This window comes from Leuciscus leuciscus, assembly GCF_965113295.1.
Source record: "Leuciscus leuciscus genome assembly, chromosome: 1".
In the NCBI taxonomy this organism is placed as follows: domain Eukaryota; kingdom Metazoa; phylum Chordata; class Actinopteri; order Cypriniformes; family Leuciscidae; genus Leuciscus; species Leuciscus leuciscus.
The window spans coordinates 6,863,674-6,886,071 of NC_138725.1; the positions used below are offsets into that span (position 1 = coordinate 6,863,674).

The 22,398-nt window shown below is 37.9% G+C and overlaps 2 protein-coding genes across 4 annotated transcripts in view; both read right to left on the bottom strand.

The window, feature by feature from the left end:
* LOC309489598 (uncharacterized protein) overlaps window positions 1-21,508 on the bottom strand; it is a 35,425-nt gene extending 13,917 nt beyond the window's left edge. The window contains exons 1-3 of one of the 3 annotated variants that reach the window (XM_082158447.1): window positions 21,110-21,508; window positions 5,142-8,281; window positions 503-927 (exon numbers count right to left, since the gene is read on the bottom strand). The gene's annotated coding sequence lies outside the window, so the exon portion shown is untranslated. Of the gene's footprint in view, window positions 1-502; window positions 928-5,141; window positions 8,282-8,668; window positions 8,715-21,109 lie in introns of those variants that run through there. The other 2 variants (XM_082158449.1, XM_082158448.1) reach the window with 2 other exon arrangements.
* Window positions 16,294-20,153, bottom strand: LOC309508258 (uncharacterized protein; the record flags this gene model as incomplete). Its single annotated transcript, XM_082182794.1, has 3 exons — window positions 19,810-20,153; window positions 18,440-19,093; window positions 16,294-16,349 (listed from the first exon to the last, which is right to left on the bottom strand). Exons 1-3 carry the CDS (start codon window positions 19,865-19,867, stop codon window positions 16,294-16,296), a joined length of 768 nt encoding a protein of 255 aa, XP_082038920.1. The 5' UTR covers window positions 19,868-20,153.
* Window positions 21,509-22,398: the final 890 nt, after the last annotated feature.

Below are 22,398 nucleotides of genomic sequence, written 5' to 3' on the forward strand. Positions count from 1 at the left end.
ACACATTTAAGTCTTATTAAAAAAAAAATGTAGGTATAGAGAGATGATATAAGGGCAATAAGAGTAAACACCGGACGAGAAGCGCCGCGTCGCGTCTAGGACAACTCGAGGTATCGCTCACCGGACGTGCACTCTCTCAAGGGGCTCGCACACCGGACGCGAAGCGCAGCGCCGCGTCTTTAAAATTCGAACACATTATTCTCTGTGAGTGTAACGGACACACACACACCGGCGGTCTGTCCGCGGCACCCAGCAACGGCTCAGGACCGTGTTCAAAATCGCGTCCGGTGTGCGATAACGTTACCTCGAGTTGTCCTAGATGTTGTCGTGATAGCCGCGGCTACATGCCAACCACAGAATTACCACGGCTAACGCTAGTCTCAACGTAGCAACGTATTTTTTTTTTTTTTTTTTTTTTTTTTAGCAAATGGTGCTAAACTAGCAACAGGGACATGGACACAGAAAAGTTAACATTACATCAACACTGAAAATACTCTCTTACCTTGAATATAGATGAAGTTGCACCGATGAAGCACAGGCCAAAACGGATCGAGCGCGAAGCGACGTTTATTTCAAACGACTGTTGTGAGAAAATTCCAGAACAACTGCGAGAGAGAGAGAGAGAGAGAAAGCCAACCCTATAACCCAGAACATGGGTTACTCTTTGAAAAATAACCCAGAAACCCAAACAACCCATGAATTGGGTCAAAATATTAGCCCTATAACCCAGAAAATGGTTACTCTCTGAAAAAATAACCCATAATTTTAACCCAACACAAATAACCCAGAAAATGGGTTGAAGAAATAACCCAGGAGTTTTTAGAGTGTACCTTTCATTTCCAAAGTGTTTGATTTTCACTTTACCATGTCCATGTACAGAGACTCATGTGAATGTTGAAGTCAGCAGGACTCAGTTGCATCTGGTCCCTGAAAGAAAAGAAAAAAAGTGAACATACTGATATCAAGAGAAACTAGGCCTGCACGATTTTGGGAATAAATTTTAGATTTTTCTGGTTAAAATTGCTTTTTAAAATTCACAGAATACACACACACACAAATGTTTCCAACAATAATATTGTTGTGCCTTGTAGGCATAAGCTATGTGAAGTGCTGCATAAAATAATAATAACAATAACCTATAGCAGCCTATAAATCTTCCAAAAGATTTCAGTAACAATGCTAGAGAAAACTATATTGATTATCTTATGTTACTTCAAATGTTTCCATTCGTTATGATGATTTGAAATGAGATAATAGTAAAAACATAAAGCCTACTGTTTGGTGCATTTTTCCTTTCAAACACGATCGCGCTCCAAAATATGATACATTCAAACGCGATCGCGCTCCAAAATATGATACATTCAAACCCAGAGCGCGCTCCAAAATATGATACATTCAAACGCGATCGCGCTCCAAAATATGATACATTCAAACTAGGGATGTCAACGATTAATCGACGATCGATTAATTGTCGATAATACATTTAATCGATACAACTTATCGATCATCGATTAAGCAGGTCTTCATGCGCGTGCGCGCTGCTCAACCGCGAAACATCAAAGCGAGCGCGCTGGAGTTATGTTTGGGACCATTTTACACCTTCATCATGACTATAAGTTTGCGTGTGCATTCGCAGCCTTTTGTTTTGTGCAAATGTAAGTTGTAATACTGTTTATTTTCTGTAGGCCTATCTATATCTGATTTATCTCATATTGGATGCATTTGGTTAAGTATTAACTCTGTAGTGAAGCGTCAGCTTCAGCGCGCGCAGCTCAAACGGCAGTGCACGACTAATAATGACTATTGGGACTGTAATATTACATAACATTATAAAGAGAACAATATTGTAATAAAACATTGTGAATTATTTGGGTTTAGTTGCCGTGTCGCGTTGCTCCAGGAAGACCGCGTCCGAGTAGTTCTGAATGAATGGCACGTATTAGTTCAAGTTCACTTGTGCATGAATTTGCGTCATTTTGTGCAGATATAATTTGTAATATGATGTTTATTTTGAATTAGTGTTGCACGGTGTACCGATACTTCAAAAGTATCGCGATACTCGGAAATTAAAAACGTCACGATACCTAAATTTATCAGTATCGATACTTAAAATTTTTTTTTGAAAAAACGCCTCCCTATGGACGTCTGTGTTTTTTTCCTGACGCACGCAGCAAAGAACCTGCCGCTGTCAGTGTCATGTGACAAAACACTACAGCGAGATGGCTGCATGTGCGAGGACAAGTGGTCCACGACTCGTAGAAAAAGATGACGCGAGGAGTGACATATGGAAGTACGTTTCCTACCTTGCTCTGTTGCACGGTGCACCGATACTTCAAAAGTAAATAGGAAATGAAAAACGTCACGATTCCTTAATTTATTAGTATCATACTTCTAAGAATGACCACGTTCCAGATTTGTAAGGCCGGCGACACACTGTCTGCGTGTCGTGTCCGTTTTTATTTCGGCTCCCATGTTAACTGCCTGCGTGACACACGCGTCTGGGCGCAGCTCGAGACGCGCGGAAAACGCGTGTATGCTATAAATAGAACCGACGCCTATTTTTCACGCGACACGCAAGCCTGTTGGAAGCATTTCCAGGCAAAATAGAATAGGAAAAGATGTTTCTATGTCATTTTGACACGAATACATATTAATAAATGACATTTTGATGTTTGAAAGTTTTGACATAAATACAATATAAATGTAATTTAAAAAAATATTATCGATTTTCAAATATTGCACCTCTCAATACAGAACGAATTATTCTGTAGCCTATTGTTGTCTTTGCTGCTATATATTTATGTTTAACATGAAGTATAGGCCTTCCACAACTCTCTCCCCACATGTCAAATATATCACCAATGTGGCTTATCATATGTTACCAATATTAAACATTGTTTAATATAATCGCTGTTCATATTTTTATTCAAAGTTCAGAATCAAGATAAAGCTCTTATGTTTCTTATGATAAATGAGATAATGCTGCTAAATTTATCTTTTTTTTTTTTCTTGAATGTCATTGATCTAATTTATTTTTTATATTTCATATTTCATATTTTGTTCAAATGTTTAATATATCTGCTGTTCATATGTTCATTTATTAGTGTGTTATATGATTAGAATGTTGTCCCGGTTTTAAAATAAAGCACAGCAGTGATATTTGAGAGTGTTTCTCCCTTTTCAGGAAAAGTATCGAAAAAGTATCGAAATCGCAATACTTGACTTGGTATCGGTATCGAAACAATAATTTTGGTATCGTGACTAGGCCTGTCACGATTATGAAATTTGGCTGACGATTAATTGTCTAAAAAATAATTGCGGTTATGCCGATTAATTGTCAGTTTTAGGGCTTTGACGATTAATTGTCTGTGTTAGGGCTTTGGCAATTATGCTGATTAATTGTCTGTTTTAGGGCTTTGTGCTTCATTCATTAAATAATTGTGATGAATTTAATCCTTTGTAAGTTATCATTTTGCAGTGTAAGTTTACAGTTAACACCTTTAAATATTAAATAAATAGGCTATATTCAATAGCTATGACAATTTGTTTATTAAACTTAGTGAGTGTATAAATCAGCAGCAAAAAGTAATTTTTGAAAACATCTGCACAGTAATTTAATAAAATCTAAACATGTTAATAAAAACAAATGTGCACAAACCATGATAATATGATACGCTTCAAAACAGAGCGGAACAAAGCGCGTACAGTATGCGCATCGCGGGTGCAGAATGATGTGCTTAATGCAACATGGAGTCGCAGCGATGCACAAGTGCGCATTTAAAAGTTCACGGCACAAAGCGAAGAAATGTCGAGGGCACAAATCCTAGTGTATAAATCCAGTCCAACAGTTTATTGATCATTTGTTTCTTCACAGTTTTAAACTCCAGTTATTGTGCGTCTGATGCCAATTCATAGTCCTTGTGCTGTGTAGGCACACGGTAGCGAGCGAGTCATTTAGAAACAGCAAAAAACTCCAGCAAAATAAAGTCATTTTATGCAAATCCACAGCCCTTTATCTACAGATCAAGCATTATAACGTCAATGTCACATTGGAGAAAGTTTTACCGTGTATCCTGTCGTAACCGGACGACGCGCGCTGTTTGAATGCTGAACGGAATTGACAGCTGCAGAGTTTGAATGCTGAACGGAATGATTGACAGCTGCAGACGAGTTTGTGAACTTTAATTTAACAATGTAAATATACTACTGTCCCTCACATTAAGCTATGGAATGGCTTCAGATGACTTTGAATATATTGCTAGAAAACGTAATTAGTGCTTGACTGCTTGTCTATTTATTTTGGTTCATGACTCCCCCTTGTGCCGTAGGTCTATAAAAGAGCGCAATAATCGCGGTTGTCTGAAACAATCGCGGTTAGATCAAATAATCGCGATCAGACGGTTATTTAATTATCGCGACAGGCCTAATCGTGACAACACTATTTTGAATATATCTGATTAATCTCGTATAGGATGCGTTTCTTTTAGATAAATAACGTGCTAGCAAAGTGCTCCAGTTTAACGGTAGCAGATTCATTCAGCGCGTGCAGTTGTTCCAGGAAGAGCGCGTCCACAACGATCACACATTCGCGTTGGTGACACGTTGTATTAGTAGTTATATTTGATTATTAAATAATTAATTTAATTATCAATCACATCGAAACATTTTACAATCCTACTAGCCCTTTATTTATATTTAAAACCATTCTAATTGATTTGGTGAGGAACATAGCGTTTTGAGCAGCATTTGCAGACCCTGTCATGCTGTCATAGCCACTGCAGTAGACGCATATCGCAGTATTAAGGCTAACGATTAATTGATCGTTAATTTAAACGACGATCGATCATGGGAATTTGTGAAAATTGACATCCCTAATTCAAACGCGATCGCGCTCCAAAATATGATACATTCAAACGGGATCGCGCTCCAAAATATGATACATTCAAACGCGATCGCGCTCCAAAATATTAAACATTATGGTTATACATATCTATGTTTGAGCAGATATCCACAAACAGTATTTAACAGTAAACACGGGTCTAAATAGTATAATATTCACCATAATTATATCTAGCAACAGTTCAACTGCAATGTGAAGTTTATGCAACAATACCATAAACTAATAAGTAAGAATTTCTTACCTTACATCTTTCTTGTCTTCAAATCGCGTTCTTCTTCTTCTGATGTAAATCCAATGTAAGCTCAGACGTGTCTTCCAAACTCGACGAAAAGCAGAGACTTGTGAAGTTTTTTGGTGTTTTGTGTTTGAGGTAACGAGGGCGTTCGCGTCCCATGTGGAGATTTGCATGTGAATCACTTTTGCGTGAGTGGGCGTGGTCGAATTAAAAGTAATTAGAAAGCGTTTGAGATACTGGACATCCTGTTGGTTTTATACAAATTACTTAAACAGAGAATATTTGTTTTCAGTTTGAATCCGATCATTTAAAAGTACACACTTAAATGTGTATAAAGGTATATGGCTCATAAATGTGTGACAAGTATTTGCTGAGTTTTGTTTCAGTTTATAGACGTGCTCAAGAAAAAAAAGTTTACCGCGATGGAGAGGCAGAACGCACACCCTGTTTATTTTCTTTATTTTACAAAAGTACAATGTTTTGATTTGATTGTAAGTGGACACATACAAAAGTAGAAATATCACAGATTCTTTTTTTATATTTCTTTTTTCTGTATGACCATAAATGACGGAGTAATTTAAGTTTATTGTGCTACAATGTGAAGAAAATCCAGCAAAACGCGGGGGCGCGTTTGCCAACCTCAGAGGGTTAAAGCCACACTAAGTAGAAATTGTGTTTTTGTCAAACAGCGACCCCTAGAGTTGCTGTGGAATACTTGCACTGTCGTATATATTATATTATAAAGTTTTTACATGATTGCAGCTAAATCACAAGTAAATAGTCTATAGTCTAGGCCTACTGTATAATTTAATTTGTGTTGTTTTTATTGGAATGTAAACATTACAAAATGCCAGATAACATCAATTAAGTTAAATGTACGTCGAATTATTTCATAACATTGGCTGTTATGATGTCATTAGACATGATTATTGCAATTTATCATAATAGTTTGCAAATTGTGCTCGTTTACACTATTTACAACCTCTACGTTAGGCTTATTTATGATTATTATGTGAGATATTGAAAGCTGTTCTCATGATAATCGCAGGAATCAATCAACAGCGTCGTCTGATATCCCTCAGGACTACGTGATAAATACACCTCACAACACCTGAGTTCAGCTGGCAAACTAATTCGTGAGGCATAGCTATCTGATTTATCAAAACGATTCCATTTACACCTGGTCACATAAATGTATTTTTGCGAAACGGATTTAAATTCGATCTTCAATTCTCGCGCTATATGCAGATTTAATGGAGTGCACGTCACCGAAAGCAACAGATATGAGCTGCATTTTATAGATCATCAGCTAAAATTTCTAAATCAAAGACCACAATAAGAGAAAGCAGTAACAGCCCTGGAAAGATAATTTCATTTCTTTACTTTTAATGATGAAGATTGTGTGTTAAGCGTCTGCGACTTACTTTCACTTTGATTTGCGATAGTTTGCACGTTGGCTTGATGCAGTTGCTCATCTGCGGTGATGCGTGTTCCAGCACGTCGTCATATCTGGACATAACATATAGCCTATAACACACTCACACGTTTTTTTTTTTGGGGGGGGGCATTTTTGGGAGGAGTACAATTTACATATGTGGTTTCAACAACCATATGCATTTACACTTGTCCAGTTTCGTCTGGAATGCGTCTCAGATCTCCTCCTGAAGTGGTTTGAGGGATCGGATTCAAATCCGTCTCAAATGCATTTCGGAGGGCATTTAAACCTGGACTTTTCACGATCGGATAGCTATCCGATCTGAGAAAACGCATGAAGTGGCCAGGTGTAAACGACCCCCATGACAAAAACATACGCACGAAAGCCGAAAACAAACTCTGGTTGGCCTCTCACGTCCATATTTGACGAAGTGGTGGGGGAAGTGTGCCGTAAAGCAGTCGAATTTTGTAGTTCTTTTTGTGCTCTGGTTACTACCCGAACCCCGAAGTTACATAGTGCCAGTAAAAGCGATACAGACCCTGTCAGGCTATGGCAGACGTGTCATTCAACCTATTGTAAGTCGATGTACCATCACAAGGATCTTGGAAACATATTATGAAGGTTGAAAAGTTACATAGTGTTGCTTTAATATATACAGATAGCGATCAAAGAACAATCCATTTCCAATCGCCCAAGCTGTCAATCACACAACGCGCGTTTATCTGGACACATGCCAAAACTCGTTGTGAAATCAATGACGCTGTTACACTGCACAACGAAGCTCTTACTGTACATCATGTTTGCATTGGTGAAATCATTAGTGAGAGTGCAGAAACTGCGTAGCAATGATAAGATCTTCATTCACGTGATCAACAGGCTTACACTGAAGTCTCACAGCAGCCAATCACAGCAGTGGGCGTTTACAATGAAGTCTCACACAGACACGCCCCTTCAAACAGAGCGTTCAAATCAGAGGCTAAAATCAGGCTTGAAAAAATGCCTTTTATTTCTAAATTATGACAGTTTTTGATCTAAAAAACATACTAACATTATACCCCAGGAAAATTTCTTAAATAATAAAATAATCCATGCAATGGCACCTTTAAGTGTCAATTTACAGGAGATCTGAAGACATCAGCATAATAAATGAGGTGAAAACAGGAACTATTGTCCTGAAATAAAGAGTGTTTTCAGCAGATCTGTTAATATTGATGAGCCTCAGACTATCAACACTCATTCAACAAGCCATTCAGGATCATCAGCAGATCATCTCACTTTATTCTGAGTGTTTGCTGTTAGAAACACATTATTTGAGTCAGGATACATGATAAAAGCCTGTAAAACTGCTCTACTGAAAGACAATACTGTTATTTCTCACAATATAACATGGATAAATCATCAATAATAAAACAAAATAATTAAATAAATAACCTATCTTTACATGAACCTCTTCAGGCAAATAACTACAACACATAATATGTGAATCTAAATATAGTTCGACTTTATAATAACTATTAATTGCAATAAAGTAATTCCAACATTAACATGTTAGGCTACATATTCATATACAGAAACTGACAATGATCATAAAACTCTAAAAAATAAAGAAAATGTAACGTTTCCTGTGTCAAACTTAATATTCATATTCCCATGCATGTATAGATTTGATATTTCCCACGTTCATTACTCATACAGGGGAAATATAAAGTGTCTACATCAATTTTACTAAGTAAATGTAATCTGCCAAAGACAAATGTCGACAAATAAATAAAGGTAAACATGAAAACGGCAACACTTGAGATCGATTCCCATCAATTCCCCTCACAGATCTCAAACTTTAACTTGACATTCAGTAACAGTTCTCACTCCAAACATCGAGACAATCACACAAACGAACACAACATCGCTCAGGTCTGAATGAACTCAACATATTCTCCTCATGCTCGCTGCTGCTGCACTAAATGTTTATTTCAGAAGGAAGACGCCAGAAAAGACGCACAAGTATCGCTGTGATCGATGAAAACAATACAGAAATGAGCCTGTCGCTTAATCAAACTGTATAAAGTGTTTGTGATGGTTGTGTAAAAATGAGAAATACCGTGAACTGCTCTCCTCACCTCAGAAGACTCGACGCTGAAACTCAATAACGGAAGAGACGGCGTGAGCGAGCGGTGACGTCATCGGCCGCCAAAGCACGCGGCCACGCGCGTACGGGGGACACCCCCGCAGCCAATCAGGGCCAAGCAGATTCAACTTTACTAGTAGCCTTCAATTATTATTATTATTTTAGAACTGAAGTGACTCCAGTTACTAAAGGTGAAAGGAACTTTTTCAAGTGAAGCCCAAAATAGTCAGAGTAATTTCCTTACTAAAGAAAAAACACTGAAATAAAAATTCTTCTAGAGAAGACTGTATTCACGCAATGATGCAACTTTTACTTTATTCTACGAAAAGCTACTAATTACATCTTCAACAGTGTAATAAGATTACCGTACTATCTATTTTAATAACTATTTAATATTACCTCTAAACTTTGACTAGGCTTGGCATGTTGCATATTAATTGTTCTAGGAACGTCAGATAGGTTATATTTTAATTGTTGTGTATGTTGTGCTACTCTATAATGATGTTCCAGTTAAGGTCATTCGCAGCATATGTAGGGCCCGAACATAAACTCAAGCCCAGGGGCCCCAGACCTGATCTTTGTTCTATTTACTCATTGATTAAAAAATAATCTAATGTTAAAACTAGGAGTTTCACTTGGCCCACCCTACATCTCAAAGCTGGAGCCGGGGCTGGTGTTGTTTAAAGTTCATAGTGATTGTTCTGACTTCGTGAAGCCTCATGGTGTGAATGAACTTCAAACTGACAAGAACAAACTCTATGAAATGTATATATGATACTGGATATGAAACTGTTAATAATGTAGACAGACAGCAATCTCATTCAATGTCAGTCATGTGTGCAGTGAAATATCATTTATTAGGCATTTAAAAGCTCTATTGAGAAAATGAAAACATGGAAAACTCAAAAAGCAATCATATCAGGATACTTCATGACTTTAAGAACTAAAATTATTCCTAATTTAAGCAGAATCAGCAGAAAATAAGAAAATGGACAATGACAATGTGATGTTGATAAAATGAGTAAAGAGTTTAATCAATCATTACATAGCAAATACATGCTATGAATGCATGTATAAATACATGCTGTGAATGAGACAGATCTCTCTCTCTCTCTCTCTCTCTCTCTCTCTCTCTCTCTCTCTCTCTCTCTCTCTCTCTCTCTCTCTCTTACTGACTTATAAGAGCCAAAGCATCTCAAGAGAAGAAGAGAAGAAAAGTGTCCAAAGATACATGAAAGTATATCTTGCATTTGCATGGAAGAGTAGAAGTGGAAGAGAAACTAGATGTTCTGATGAAAAACAATGAAGAACGAGTTAGAAATTAATATCAGATTCACATCTCTCTTAAAAGTGTTATGGCCTTCTTCTCCAGTGTGAATTTTCTGGTGGTCTTCAGTTCATCTTCTGTAGTAAAGGCCTTCTGCACTGAAACACACACCGCCGTGTCTTTTCTGCTGTAATATTAAGGATGAATCTTCTCCTTTGTGTGAATCTTCAGGTGTTTCTTCAGGACTGAAGCCCAATGAAACAGTTTACCGCACTGATCACAGTTAAATGGTCTTTCTTCAGAATGAGAAGATGTGATTTCAGAGAGAAAGCCTGAGACGCTTCTTCCCAGTGTGAACTATCATGTGAATCTTCAGCCTTGATTTACATGTGAAGCGTTTTTACACTGAGGGCAGGAGACTGTCTATGGGTTTTGCCTGATCTCTGATCAGTTTTAAACATTTGCAGATGTTTTAATGAGACATTTGCATAATTAAAAGGAATAATAGTAGTTAATAGTCTCTTATTGGCCTGTTTAGCTGAGTATTAAAAACCCACATGTTATACAGATCCTTAATATTTATGATATTAAATGATTTGTTGATTGCATTTAATCATTTAATCGAATGAAATAGTTTGTAAAATATGTTTTTATGCATGTTTGGCCTGAGTTTTTACACTATTCTGACCAGTGTGTGGCGTTTTAAACGTTTCAAAACGGTGAATATTTTTTTACGAAGCAATTGGTTCAACTAATTCAAACCTTTGAAAAGCTTGGTTTTTCCCATCACTACATTCAAAATCTTGGGTTATTTTTTCTACCCAAACCCTTGGTTGAGCCTTTTGGGTAAATCTTTTGGGTTATTTTTCAGTGTTTGGGAAGGTTTTGTGTCACTCAGCTCCTGGGTCAGACGTAACAACCCAGAGTTTGGATAGTTTTTGTGTAATCTACCCAAATAATATATTCCAATAATAATTGGAAAAGTTTTTGTGGCAGACCTGACCTGTTGAAAAGAGATGGTATTCATCCCTCCTGGGATGGTGCAGCTCTTCTCTCTAGTAATATGGCACATAGTCTTAGAGCTCAACCAATCTGGAGGTGTAGATTTAAAAATCATGCTTTTTTGACTGTAAAATTCTAAAACAATGTGCTATCTTCATGTGCAAGATGTCATCTTTTTCAGAAAGAAAACTGGCTTTCAACTACAGTTACTGGACATTACTGTGTGTGGTGTGTGCTTGCTGGTATGTGTCGGCGACGACACAGACGATTTAAAAGGGTTAATAATAACATCAAATGCATTAATACAATGATAATTCACTACATTCAAATGCTGATATTTGTTTTGATAAATCAGTTACTGTATGTAAATGGAAGAATCTGTATTAGTTTGTGCAGCAGGTGCACAACAAATGTTCATACGACATGAAAATACTGTATTACGACATTTCATCCTGCTGGTGGGAGGGGCCACGTCTCATGCTTTGCGGCTTATGTGCGTCAACGGTAGATGAAAGAAATTGACTAAGTATACTGTTCACAACGACAAAACATCTATAAACATCTATATAATCACACATAACAAAACAAGGATTACACGCCGTTTCTCTGTATTCCAGCTGTTCTCTTTCTGCCGGTTGTGTAAAGCTGTGCTGAGATAGAGACAGAAATCATTTGAGTTTGTTTTGTAAAAACTGTGTGTTGTTTAAAGTTCATAGTAGTTGTTCAGTATTTTCATACCTGTCAAGTATCCCGTTTTGGCCGGGAAAGTCCCGTATTTTACCCTTCTTTCCCGCCGTCCTCCCGTATTAGTATTTTCCCGTAAATCTCCCGGTTTTTAACCTGCGTTATTCAAAAAAAAAAAATAGGCTACCCCAGGCCCGGGCAGAGTAAAAAAAAACAATACAAAAAAACATTCCTAATCTGAGTCTGTCAGTAGCCTCGCGATAACTGCCACCTGCAGTAGCCTCAGCCTGCTACAGGTACTGTAGGTGGAAGTTGTCGTGAGGTTAGTGTGTGAGGTCAGACGATGAGTGACAACCCTTACAGTCTATGGTGACAACGCGGGAAAAAACGGAAAAAAAAAAACAGAGACGGATGATGGACGCTACTACAGACACGGAAGGCACGCACAGTATTTGTAATGTTCTCTGTACCTATTGTCCTGTGCATTGTTCATAATAAAGTTCGTAAAAAAAAAAAAAAGAAAAAAAAAAAGACGGAATTGGGCACTCCTGCCAAAAAACCCAAACCCTCATGTAAATACCGCGAATGCAAAGTCTGCAACAAATTTGTACAATAACTCACTAAAAGAGTAAAGAAAAATTATGTGAAATGAAAAGAAAAACTGTAAAAGGAAAGCAATATGAAATGAAAAGAACGTGTGGAACTCGCGGTGGGCGCCGGAAAATGTCCCTTATTTTCAAATCCAAAACTTGACAGGTATGACAATTATGGAAGATTGTTCAACTATATAAATTATATAAATTATAGGAAGTTCATCATCTGATCAATCTGAAGGATCTAGTGAGATTCTGGCGAGCTTGTAGAGCCTCTGATTATCAACACAAGAATGACACAGTTTGCAATAAAGATGAATTTATTAGCACAGAAATATACAAGAGTAAAATATCACACTCACTAAATACTACTAATGAAAAATGACTAAACTACTAAGAAAATGTAATCAATAATCAAACAGATACTACAAACAAGTACACAAATGGATGTTCACAATGAAGGCTAAGTAGATGAGCAATGGATTGGATGAAGAAATTGAAGTCAATTGTGGTCTTTCTAGATGCTGGTATAATTTGTGTTATGTATCTATCTGTATATGCAGACCCTAGATACAGTCTCTCCAAAAAAAAAAAAAAATTAATAATAATAACAACAATCTAATATAGCAACAAGCTGTCCTGTAGCTCAAACAGTAGAGCGTTGACGCTTGCAACGCCAAGGTCATGGGATTGATTTCCCATATATAAATGTAAAAAAGTGTGCCTTGAAATCCAATGTATGGATAAAAGCATCTGCCAAATGCGTAAATGTAAATGTAGCAACAACCTAAAGCCCAGGCCTTTGGGAAGAGGTTTGGTTAGCTTATATTTATTTTCCACGTGGTCGGGTGATCAGTCCAGCAATGGGCCACGTCTTCCACTGATATCTTTCCATTCGCAGTGGGGGTAAACTGGATCCCTTTCCACCAGTTGCAGAGCCGCACTGAGTGCTGGAGGTTCGCTGCTGGTCCTTGTGTAATCCAGAGAACTGTAGGTCAAGGCGGTGGTTGATCTGCAGGATCCTTTGCAGGCTAGAGGTTACAAAGGCAAGAGTCGTCCAGCTCAGGTGTTGAATGCTGAAGTCCTCAACAGAAGAGGTTGAGCTGCTTGAAGGTCCATGCCGGTGAAGGTTTACTTGCAAGAGTATAACCTTGGTTGTGTTGTTGTTCCTTCCCTCTTTAGGTCAGAAACTCTACTAGTGTAGTGGTGTGATTGGGTCGTTGCATTCCAAGTGTCCGCCCATCATGTCCCATCTTTCTACCCTGTGGAACTTGTGGATTTGTCCCAAAATACACAGTTAAATGAAACAGTGCCTTTCAGGGCTGGACTGGCCATCGGGCATACCGGGCATTTGCCCGGTGGGCCGACGTGCTTTTTGGGCCGATCACAATCACAACTTTAAACGAGTGAGCGAGCGTGCAGCAGTGTCAGTGTGTATCTGTCTAAATAGTCTGCGAGATGGAGAAGAAACGCAAGGATTGTGCAGAGAAATAGCGTGAAAAAATAGAACCAGCAGACACTGTAAAATGTGTCAAAATATATGTTTTCTGCCCTTCATCAGCTCCAGTGATGATGATGATAGTGAGGAGGATCAGGAGAGAGATGAGAAAGTGTAGAGTCCGCGGTAAGCAGAACTACTTTCAAAACACTTAAGCTATGTCATGATCGAGTGTAGGAACCCATAACCCAGTTACAGATTATTTCTACATCTGCATAGTTGACGATTACATAGACAGTATAAAAACACGATTACCGCAATTCACTAGAAATGTAATGAGAGGCGTTTGTAAACCATGTTTTCCGCCAAAATAAAAGCTTGATGCAGTTTGCGTCAAAATAAAAGATCATGTGCTTATTTCTTTCAAGTATAGAAATTGGAACAAAACTAATTATGAAAGTTTCCTTTATTTTTTAGTGCATTTGTTTTACAAAACATGGCTATTACTGTCATAGGATAAATATTATAACTATTATTATGTAGTAGGTGTAATGTAAATAGACACTGTAACTAAAAGAGGTTTGAATTTTTCGTTTAATTTGCACACTGAATATGGGTTGGAGCTTTTAATTTTGAACTCTCAAAGTGCACCAGATTGATGAATTTAACATTAAAATGCACAACATTTTCTCACGGGGGGGGGGGCATGCCCCCGATCCCCCCTAGAAGGACGAGGTCCACCCACCACTGTTTTACCAAAAATCCTGTAAGAAACACTGGTATTGCTATGCCATTGCAGCTTATAGCTTGTTTTAGGATTCATCACTGTGGATTATAGTTCAACTGTATTAATTAAGAAATGTCAAATTTTCACTCGTTCCTATACTCACTCATTACATGGCATTAGTGGTTTTAAGGAATAGGAGTTGGTATGCATATAATTAAGGGCGTGCAAAGATGGGTGGTGTTTATGATCATATAGTGGGCCAGTCTGGGCCAAAATGTCCGGGCCGATTTTTTTGTCCCAGTCCAGCCCTGGTGCCTTTAGAACCATGGAAATTTCCTTTCCAAACCTTTCTCAAAGTCCTTGTGGCAGCGTTGTGAACTTGTAGAGTCCAAACTTGATGTAAATTGGTTGAGGTATCACCCAGATGTCCATTTCTGTGTTAGTGGGTGAGATTACACTGGCTGTTATCCCAGGTGCAGTTTCCACTGTGAGCGCACAGTTCCCTGGATGAATAAGGAGATATGATGGACATGTTCCTTACAGTTCCTGTACCTTTTTGTGGTTCTAAACCAATGTGTTAAAAGATTTGTCTTTTTCTCAGGGTTCTTTGTTCCTACCGTGTTCTAGCCAGTTTGGGGGCCCTGGGCAGTCCATGGTCGTTCACAGGTTGGTCTCAGGAATGGAGTTGAGGTGAAAATCCATGAACAATGGGCAACCGGTGATTAGATTAGAGATCAACGGCAGTCCTGATTACCATAGTCCTTTAGTTGTCTTTGAGGGTCCTATCACATCCTTCTGTCTTCTTAATCACAGTAAGACAAAGAGACTCCTGTTGTGAAGTATGGACCTCTGGTGCCATCATGTCTGCTGTTCACTACATTAGGCATTTAAAAGCTCTATTGACAAAATTAAATAATGGAAAGCTCAAAAAGCAAACAATATTTCAAAAAGCAAACAATATTTCATGGCTTTCAGAACTAAAATGTATCCTGATTCAAGCAGAATGAGCATAAAATAAAAACGGTTGATAAAATGAGTAATGAGTTTAATCGATCATTACTTGAAGCAAATGCAAAAATTAAGTAAAAGTGAAGGAGAATGAGACAGATCTCTGTCTTTACTGACTTATAAGAGCCAAATCATCTCAAGAGAAGAAGAGAAGAAAAGTGTCCAGTTTCAGAACTACCTACAATTTTATGTTGTATTTGTCGAAGTGGAAGTGGAAGATAAACTAGAAGTTCTGATGAAAAACAACGAAGAACGAGTTAAAAATTAATATCAGATTCATTTCTCTCTCAAAAGTGTTATGGCCTCTTCTTCAGCTCTTGAACTTCAAAGGTGTTTTCCAGTGTTAATTTTCTGGTGCTCTTTCAGTTCATCTTCTGTAGTAAAGGCCTTCATGCACTGAAACACACACCGCTGTGTCTTTTCTGCTGTAATATTAAGGATGAATCTTCTCCTTTGTGTGAATCTTCAGGTGTTTCTTCAGGACTGACGCCCAATGAAACAGTTTACCGCACTGATCACAGTTAAATTGTCTTTCTTCAGAATGAGAAGATGTGATTTCAGAGAGAAATCCTGAGCCGCTTCTTCCCAGTGTGAACTCTCATGTGAATCTTCAGACTTGATTTACATGTGAAGCGTTTTTTACACTGAGGGCAGGAGACAGATTTATTGGCTTCTGTTTTTCCTTTCTTGTTCATGTCCATCAGGTCTAAAAGAAACATTAAATCACATTAGATTTCAAATGAGAGACGAACGTGAAATGAAAAGTTAAGCTCAAAGTCAAGATCACTGAGTATAATAGTCATTTTAATCCCATCAAATCTGGCCAACAACTGCTGAGCACGATTATGATCTATTTTAATGTCATGAAGATGATTTGTGTTATAAATCACTAGTTTGGTCATGAAACTCTAGATGACGCAGGCTTGGCAAATGATCTGTGAGAAATCACATAGTTTCCAACACAAAACAAGCTGATTGGCCTCTAAGCTTATTTGTTTGACGTTTGTTGTGAAAGGGCCGTCTGTCAACAAATTCTCATATTTTTGCATAGTGTTGAACTGAAGGAAAAGCAAATTCACGCCTGTACAATAGAGCGCGTGAAAGCATCTGCCAGGGACATAAATGTAAATGTCTCACATGGCAAAAGTTACTTTCAGTGGACTCTTTTACACAATTATTTAGCTAATCATGACTTAAGAAATTCAAAGTGTTCGTGAAATGCTAATGTTTTATTTAAAGTAATTCCAATCTTTAATGCTGGTTTCACTAGTGCCACCAAATGCGCTCAAATGTGTGTCTGCAGCAGCTCTGGGCATCTGACAAAGTTTATATCTTACTGGTCAGCACATTTATTTGAAAGGCAAAGAAACTAGTTGAAATATTCTCCAACCTAAACATCAAACTTTTTGTTCTTCAGTATAATGATGTTTCTTTTTTAAAAATAGTATTTAATGATCAAAACAAACAAACTAACCAGGGCTGAAACAACTAATTGTACGTACATCGTACAACTGATCTTACATTGATAAATGTGACAATCTTCATTTACACTGAACAAAATTTGACAAAAGCAACACTTTTTCTATGTAAACAAAAGGCCTATTTCTCTCAAATATTGTTCACAAATCTGTCTAAATCTGTGTTAGTGAGCACTTCTCCTTTGCCGAGATAATCCATCCACCTCACAGGTGTGATTAGACAGCATGATTACGGCACAGGTGATATATGTATGGCGGCAGGCTGGGCCTCCCCGTCTACATTTATAAGGTTTTATAACCTAGAGGTTCCCGCCTTACAGGCCAGGCTGTTGTCGGTCTAAATATACCAGTACTGTCTGTTCTGATGCTATCGGTTCAGAATACTGTGTCTGCTGAGCACTGCTTGATGAGCACTGCTCGCTGATCGACCGCAAAATGCTTATGGGCAAATAAATAAGACCCACAATTTTCCATCAGTTCAGGCCGTACTCCGCCCTGTCTGTATGATGTAATTTGCATCTGAGGGACGCTGCTACATGTGGAAGAGCGCGGCTCCGCCCCTCCCTCTTCCCGGACTCCCTGTGAGTTCCCCTGGTGATTATGCACTATTTGAACCCCGGGCTTTCGCCCTTGGGTCTTTGGTGTCAGATCCCAGCACGCACAGCGTTTTACATTGGGTCCCCTAGCGTAAGTTACTTACGCAGTACGAGAGACCTCTCATAAGAGAACGTACTCGGTTACTAACGTAACCTCGGTTCTCTCTAGAAGAGGGAACGAGTACTACGTATCTTGCCGTAATTTTTTATTTGGTTTACACTTGTAAGGTTTCTTTCCAGTGTGGATCCTCTCATGTATTTTCAGAGATGATGACACACTGAATCTCTTGTCACAGTGTGAACACTTGTAAGGTTTCTCTCCAGTGTGAATTCTCTGGTGCAGTTTTAAATGGCTTGGTGTAGCAAAAGTCTTCTCACACTCAAAGCACATGTAGTCTCTTAAACCAGTATGTATTTTCTCATGTCTATGTAAATTTCCCAGCAGTGAAAAACTCTTTCCACACACAGAACATGAATGTGGCTTCTCCTTCATATGAATTGTCAGGTGTCTCTTCAGGTGTGATGCACAGAGAAATGTTTTGCCACATTGATCACATGTGAACGGCTTCTCTCCGGTGTGGATCCTCATGTGAACATTAAGGTGTGATGACTGACTGAAACTATTCCCACATTGATGGCATGTGAACGGCTTCACTCCGGTGTGGATCCTCATGTGTGTCTTAAGGGATGATGATTGATTGAAACTATTCCCACATTGATGGCATGTGAATGGCTTCACTCCGGTGTGGATCCTCATGTGTGTCTTAAGGGATGATGATTGATTGAAACTATTCCCACATTGATGGCATGTGAACGGCTTCACTCCGGTGTGGATCCTCATGTGTGTCTTAAGGGATGATGATTGATTGAAACTATTCCCACATTGATCACATGTGAACGGCTTCTCTCCGGTGTGGATCATCATGTGAACATTAAGGTGTGATGACTGACTGAAACTATTCCCACATTGATGGCATGTGAACGGCTTCACTCCGGTGTGGATCCTCATGTGTGTCTTAAGGGATGATGATTGATTGAAACTATTCCCACATTGATGGCATGTGAACGGCTTCTCGCCGGTGTGGATCCTCATGTGTTTCTTAAGGGATGATGGATGACTGAAACTATTCCCACATTGATTGCATTCATGTGGCTTCTCTCCTGTATGAACTCTCATGTGAATCTTAAGAGATTTTTTGTCTGAGAATCTCATTTCACATTGATCACACATGAACGGCTTCTCTCCGGTGTGGATCCTCATGTGACGCTCAAGACTTCGTTTGCTTGCGAGACTCTTTCCACACTGAGTGCAGGTGAAAGATTTCTTGGCTCTTCTTTTCTTTAAAAATTTATTTTTAGTCTTTGAGCGACTCAAAGGTTTTTCTCCAGGTTGGACATGATGTTCCGCCTCCACTTCACTCAGTTCTTCACTCTCCTCCTTCACTTCACTCAGTTCTTCACTCTCCTCCTTCACTTCACTCAGTTCTTCACTCTCCTCCTTCACTTCACTCAGTTCTTCACTCTCTTCCTTCACTTCACTCAGTTCTTCACTCTCCTCCTTCACTTCACTCAGTTCTTCACTCTCCTCGCTCTCTTCCATCGGGTCTGAAATGAAAGAAAAACTCTCATTTTCAAATTTTCTAAATAATCAAAATAATTCAAAGAGAGAAATATGGAGTGAAAGAAGATTAAAATTATCCCAAATGTAACAGACAACTTCTATAAAATATTACAATAATTTATGTCTTTTTATAAATTAATTATACGTCCCTGAAACTTTCCCTGATCTTCCAGTTATTTTTTAAAAACATTATAGGCACAAATCCCATGTTTCTGTAGTGAGAACTATTAAATATGTTTGATCAATGACACAATTATCTAACATGATATGAACATTAAATACACAATACTGCCATATTTTAACACCAACTTTTAGATCGATATTTAATTATGTCAAAAACTACTAAAAAGTTTTAATTAAGGGTCGTTCACACTAAACTTCTTCTTCCATAGACTTCACATGCATGTGAAAGTGGGACACAAGAAACACAAGATCAAGTGAATTTCACTGCGAGAAAGAACACAAATGTTTGCAGTAAAATAGAGTAGATTGTAAATTTGTATATTTTGGAATGATTATTTGTTATACATGTTCGTAAAAATATGCACAAAAAAAGCTTCCTTTACTGACCATTTGTTAAAAAATAAACTTTTGCAGCCATGTCATAGTTGACCTGTTTATCTAAATGTGATGAAGTGCTTGAATGTTTCTAACATGAATGTTCTTCAGCATCATGAATGAATGAAGAATAAACACCAACCTCTTTGTTCTTCAGGATCTTCAGTGTGTTTCATTCTGCAGGGTTCTGGATCACTCATGTTCTCACTGTCCTCTTTAATAAACTCAGTCTTTGCCGATTTCAGCTCTTCCTGATGCTCTGATGCTCGTCTTCACTTGTAGCTGATGGGAATTTACAGCATTTATTGCTGAATTACTGTGGGCGGAGCTTCACTGATGATGTAATTGTAGTGGGGGGAGCTTCACTGATGATGAATTGCAGTGGGCGGAGCCTCACTGATGATGTGATTGTAGTGGGAGGAGCTTCACTGATGATGTAATTGTAGTGGGAGGAGCTTCACTGATGATGAATTGTAGTGGGAGGAGTTGATCTGACAAAATCAGAAATATATAAGTTACTGAGTTTGATTTTATGCTCATGGACATCAGAATATAATAATGTAAATTCTTCCAAATATAAATAATGGTAAGAAAAACAGTTGAAAGCATAAACAGAAATAAACATAGGCTACTGTTAGATTGAATGAACAATGCCAAACCCAGCGCTGAGGGAGAAAAGGTATCTCTCAAGTTTATTAGCATCTTTGTTTCAGAAGATATAGCAAGAATATGAGAGGAGTTACAGCGAGTTAACCAATAAGATAGTATATATACCTTACATCATATATGAATATGATACATTGAATAACAAGGCCATATATAAGGTCAGTTTCTGGCTATCCTACCACATGTACATTAGTAGCCTGGAGGACCCTTATACTGTGTTCATAATAGAGAGAATAGGAGACAGTACCTTCTTACAGAACAAAGAAATCCCTCTGTTATATGCTTTTGCTGAGACTACCATACTAGAATTTCATAAAGCTACATATAGTAGGCAACAAATCCCCTCAGTCTGCTGACACCAATGAAATGAGCTTTAAGTGTCAATTTACAGGAGATCTGAAGACATCAGCATAATAAATGAGATGAAAACAGGAACTATTGACATGAAATAAAGAGTGTTTTCAGCAGATCTGTTAATATTGATGAGCCTCAGACTATCAACACTCATTCAACAAGCCATTCAGGATCATCAGCAGATCATCTCACTTTATTCTGAGTGTTTGCTGTTAGAAACACATTATTTGAGTCAGATACATGATAAAAGCCTGTAACATCATTAACATGTTATATATTTGTATGTACAGAAACTAAAAAATAAAGAAAATGTAACATTTCCTGTGTCAATCTTCAGTAATATGTATCTATATTCCCATGCATGTATAGATTTGATATTTCCCACATTCATTACTCATACAGGGGCAATATAAAGTGTCTACATCCATTTTAATAAGTAAATGTAATCTGCCAAAGATAAATGTCGACAATAATAAATAAAGGTAAACATGAAAATGGCAACAGAAACACTTGAGATCGATTCCCCTCACAGATCTCAAACTTTAACTTGACATTCAGTAACAGTTCTCACTCCAAACATCGAGACAATCACACAAACGAACACAACATCGCTCAGGTCTGAATGAACTCAACATATTCTCCTCATGCTCGCTGCTGCTGCACTAAATGTTTATTTCAGAAGGAAGACGCCAGAAAAGACGCACAAGTATCGCTTTGATCGATGAAAACAATACAGAAATGAGTCTGTCGCTTAATCAAACTGTATAAAGTGTGTGTGATGGTTGTGTAAATATGAGAAATACCGTGAACTGCTCTCCTCACCTCAGAAGACTCGAGGCTGAAACTCTCAATGAGGGAAGAGAGACGGTGTTACAATATATTCGGTTCCTGAAATATTTGGTTCCAATGGGTGGAGCTACCATGAATATTTACGAGACCATAGCGTGGGCGGGGCGACAAATACAAGCGAGTGGAACGGAAATTATTAGCGTGAGCGCCTGCTCGTTTTGTTTTATGGATTATTTATTTCAAACAGGTAATAAAGTTGAACGAAGTTAATCTTAAAGTACTCGTATATATTTTATAAATAATTCATCGTTTTGTAGCATGTGTTTCAGTACTCTGAGTTTACCTGAACTGAACTAATCCTGTAGGAAGCGTTGCAAGACCTACAATAAAGGCATATTTCTCCAAATTCTCCCAGATTAGTTGTTGCTGACATTATAGAACTGTTCGTTTCTCTTGAATTACTGAGATTAGGATTTTTAAAGGTGTGTGATTGCTGGTTAAATAAATATTTACAAATATATTCTTGTGTCTTTATTCTGTCTTCCAAAGTTGTTTGCATATTATTAAAATAGCCTTTAAATTATAGGCTGATAGCTCAAGACAACATAAGAACTCGGAGTTGCATGTTGCATGCTTTGGATGTTGCTTTATACTGACTTAACTGAAAATCTTTTTGATACACAACCTTTACTTTATCAAAAGTTATCATAAATGTTAAGCTTCAGATGCATTAACAGTTGTTTTCTCTAGCAATGCTTTAGAACAGTGGTCAAATTAATTGATAATAATGACTAACCATTAATCATAAAAAATAGGCCTACATCTTATCAGTTTAGTAATGTTATCATTCTTATGTAATCTTTTTGTAAACAAGTGAACAGAAAAACACACTGGTGTAGAAGGCATGGGTATACCAAAATAT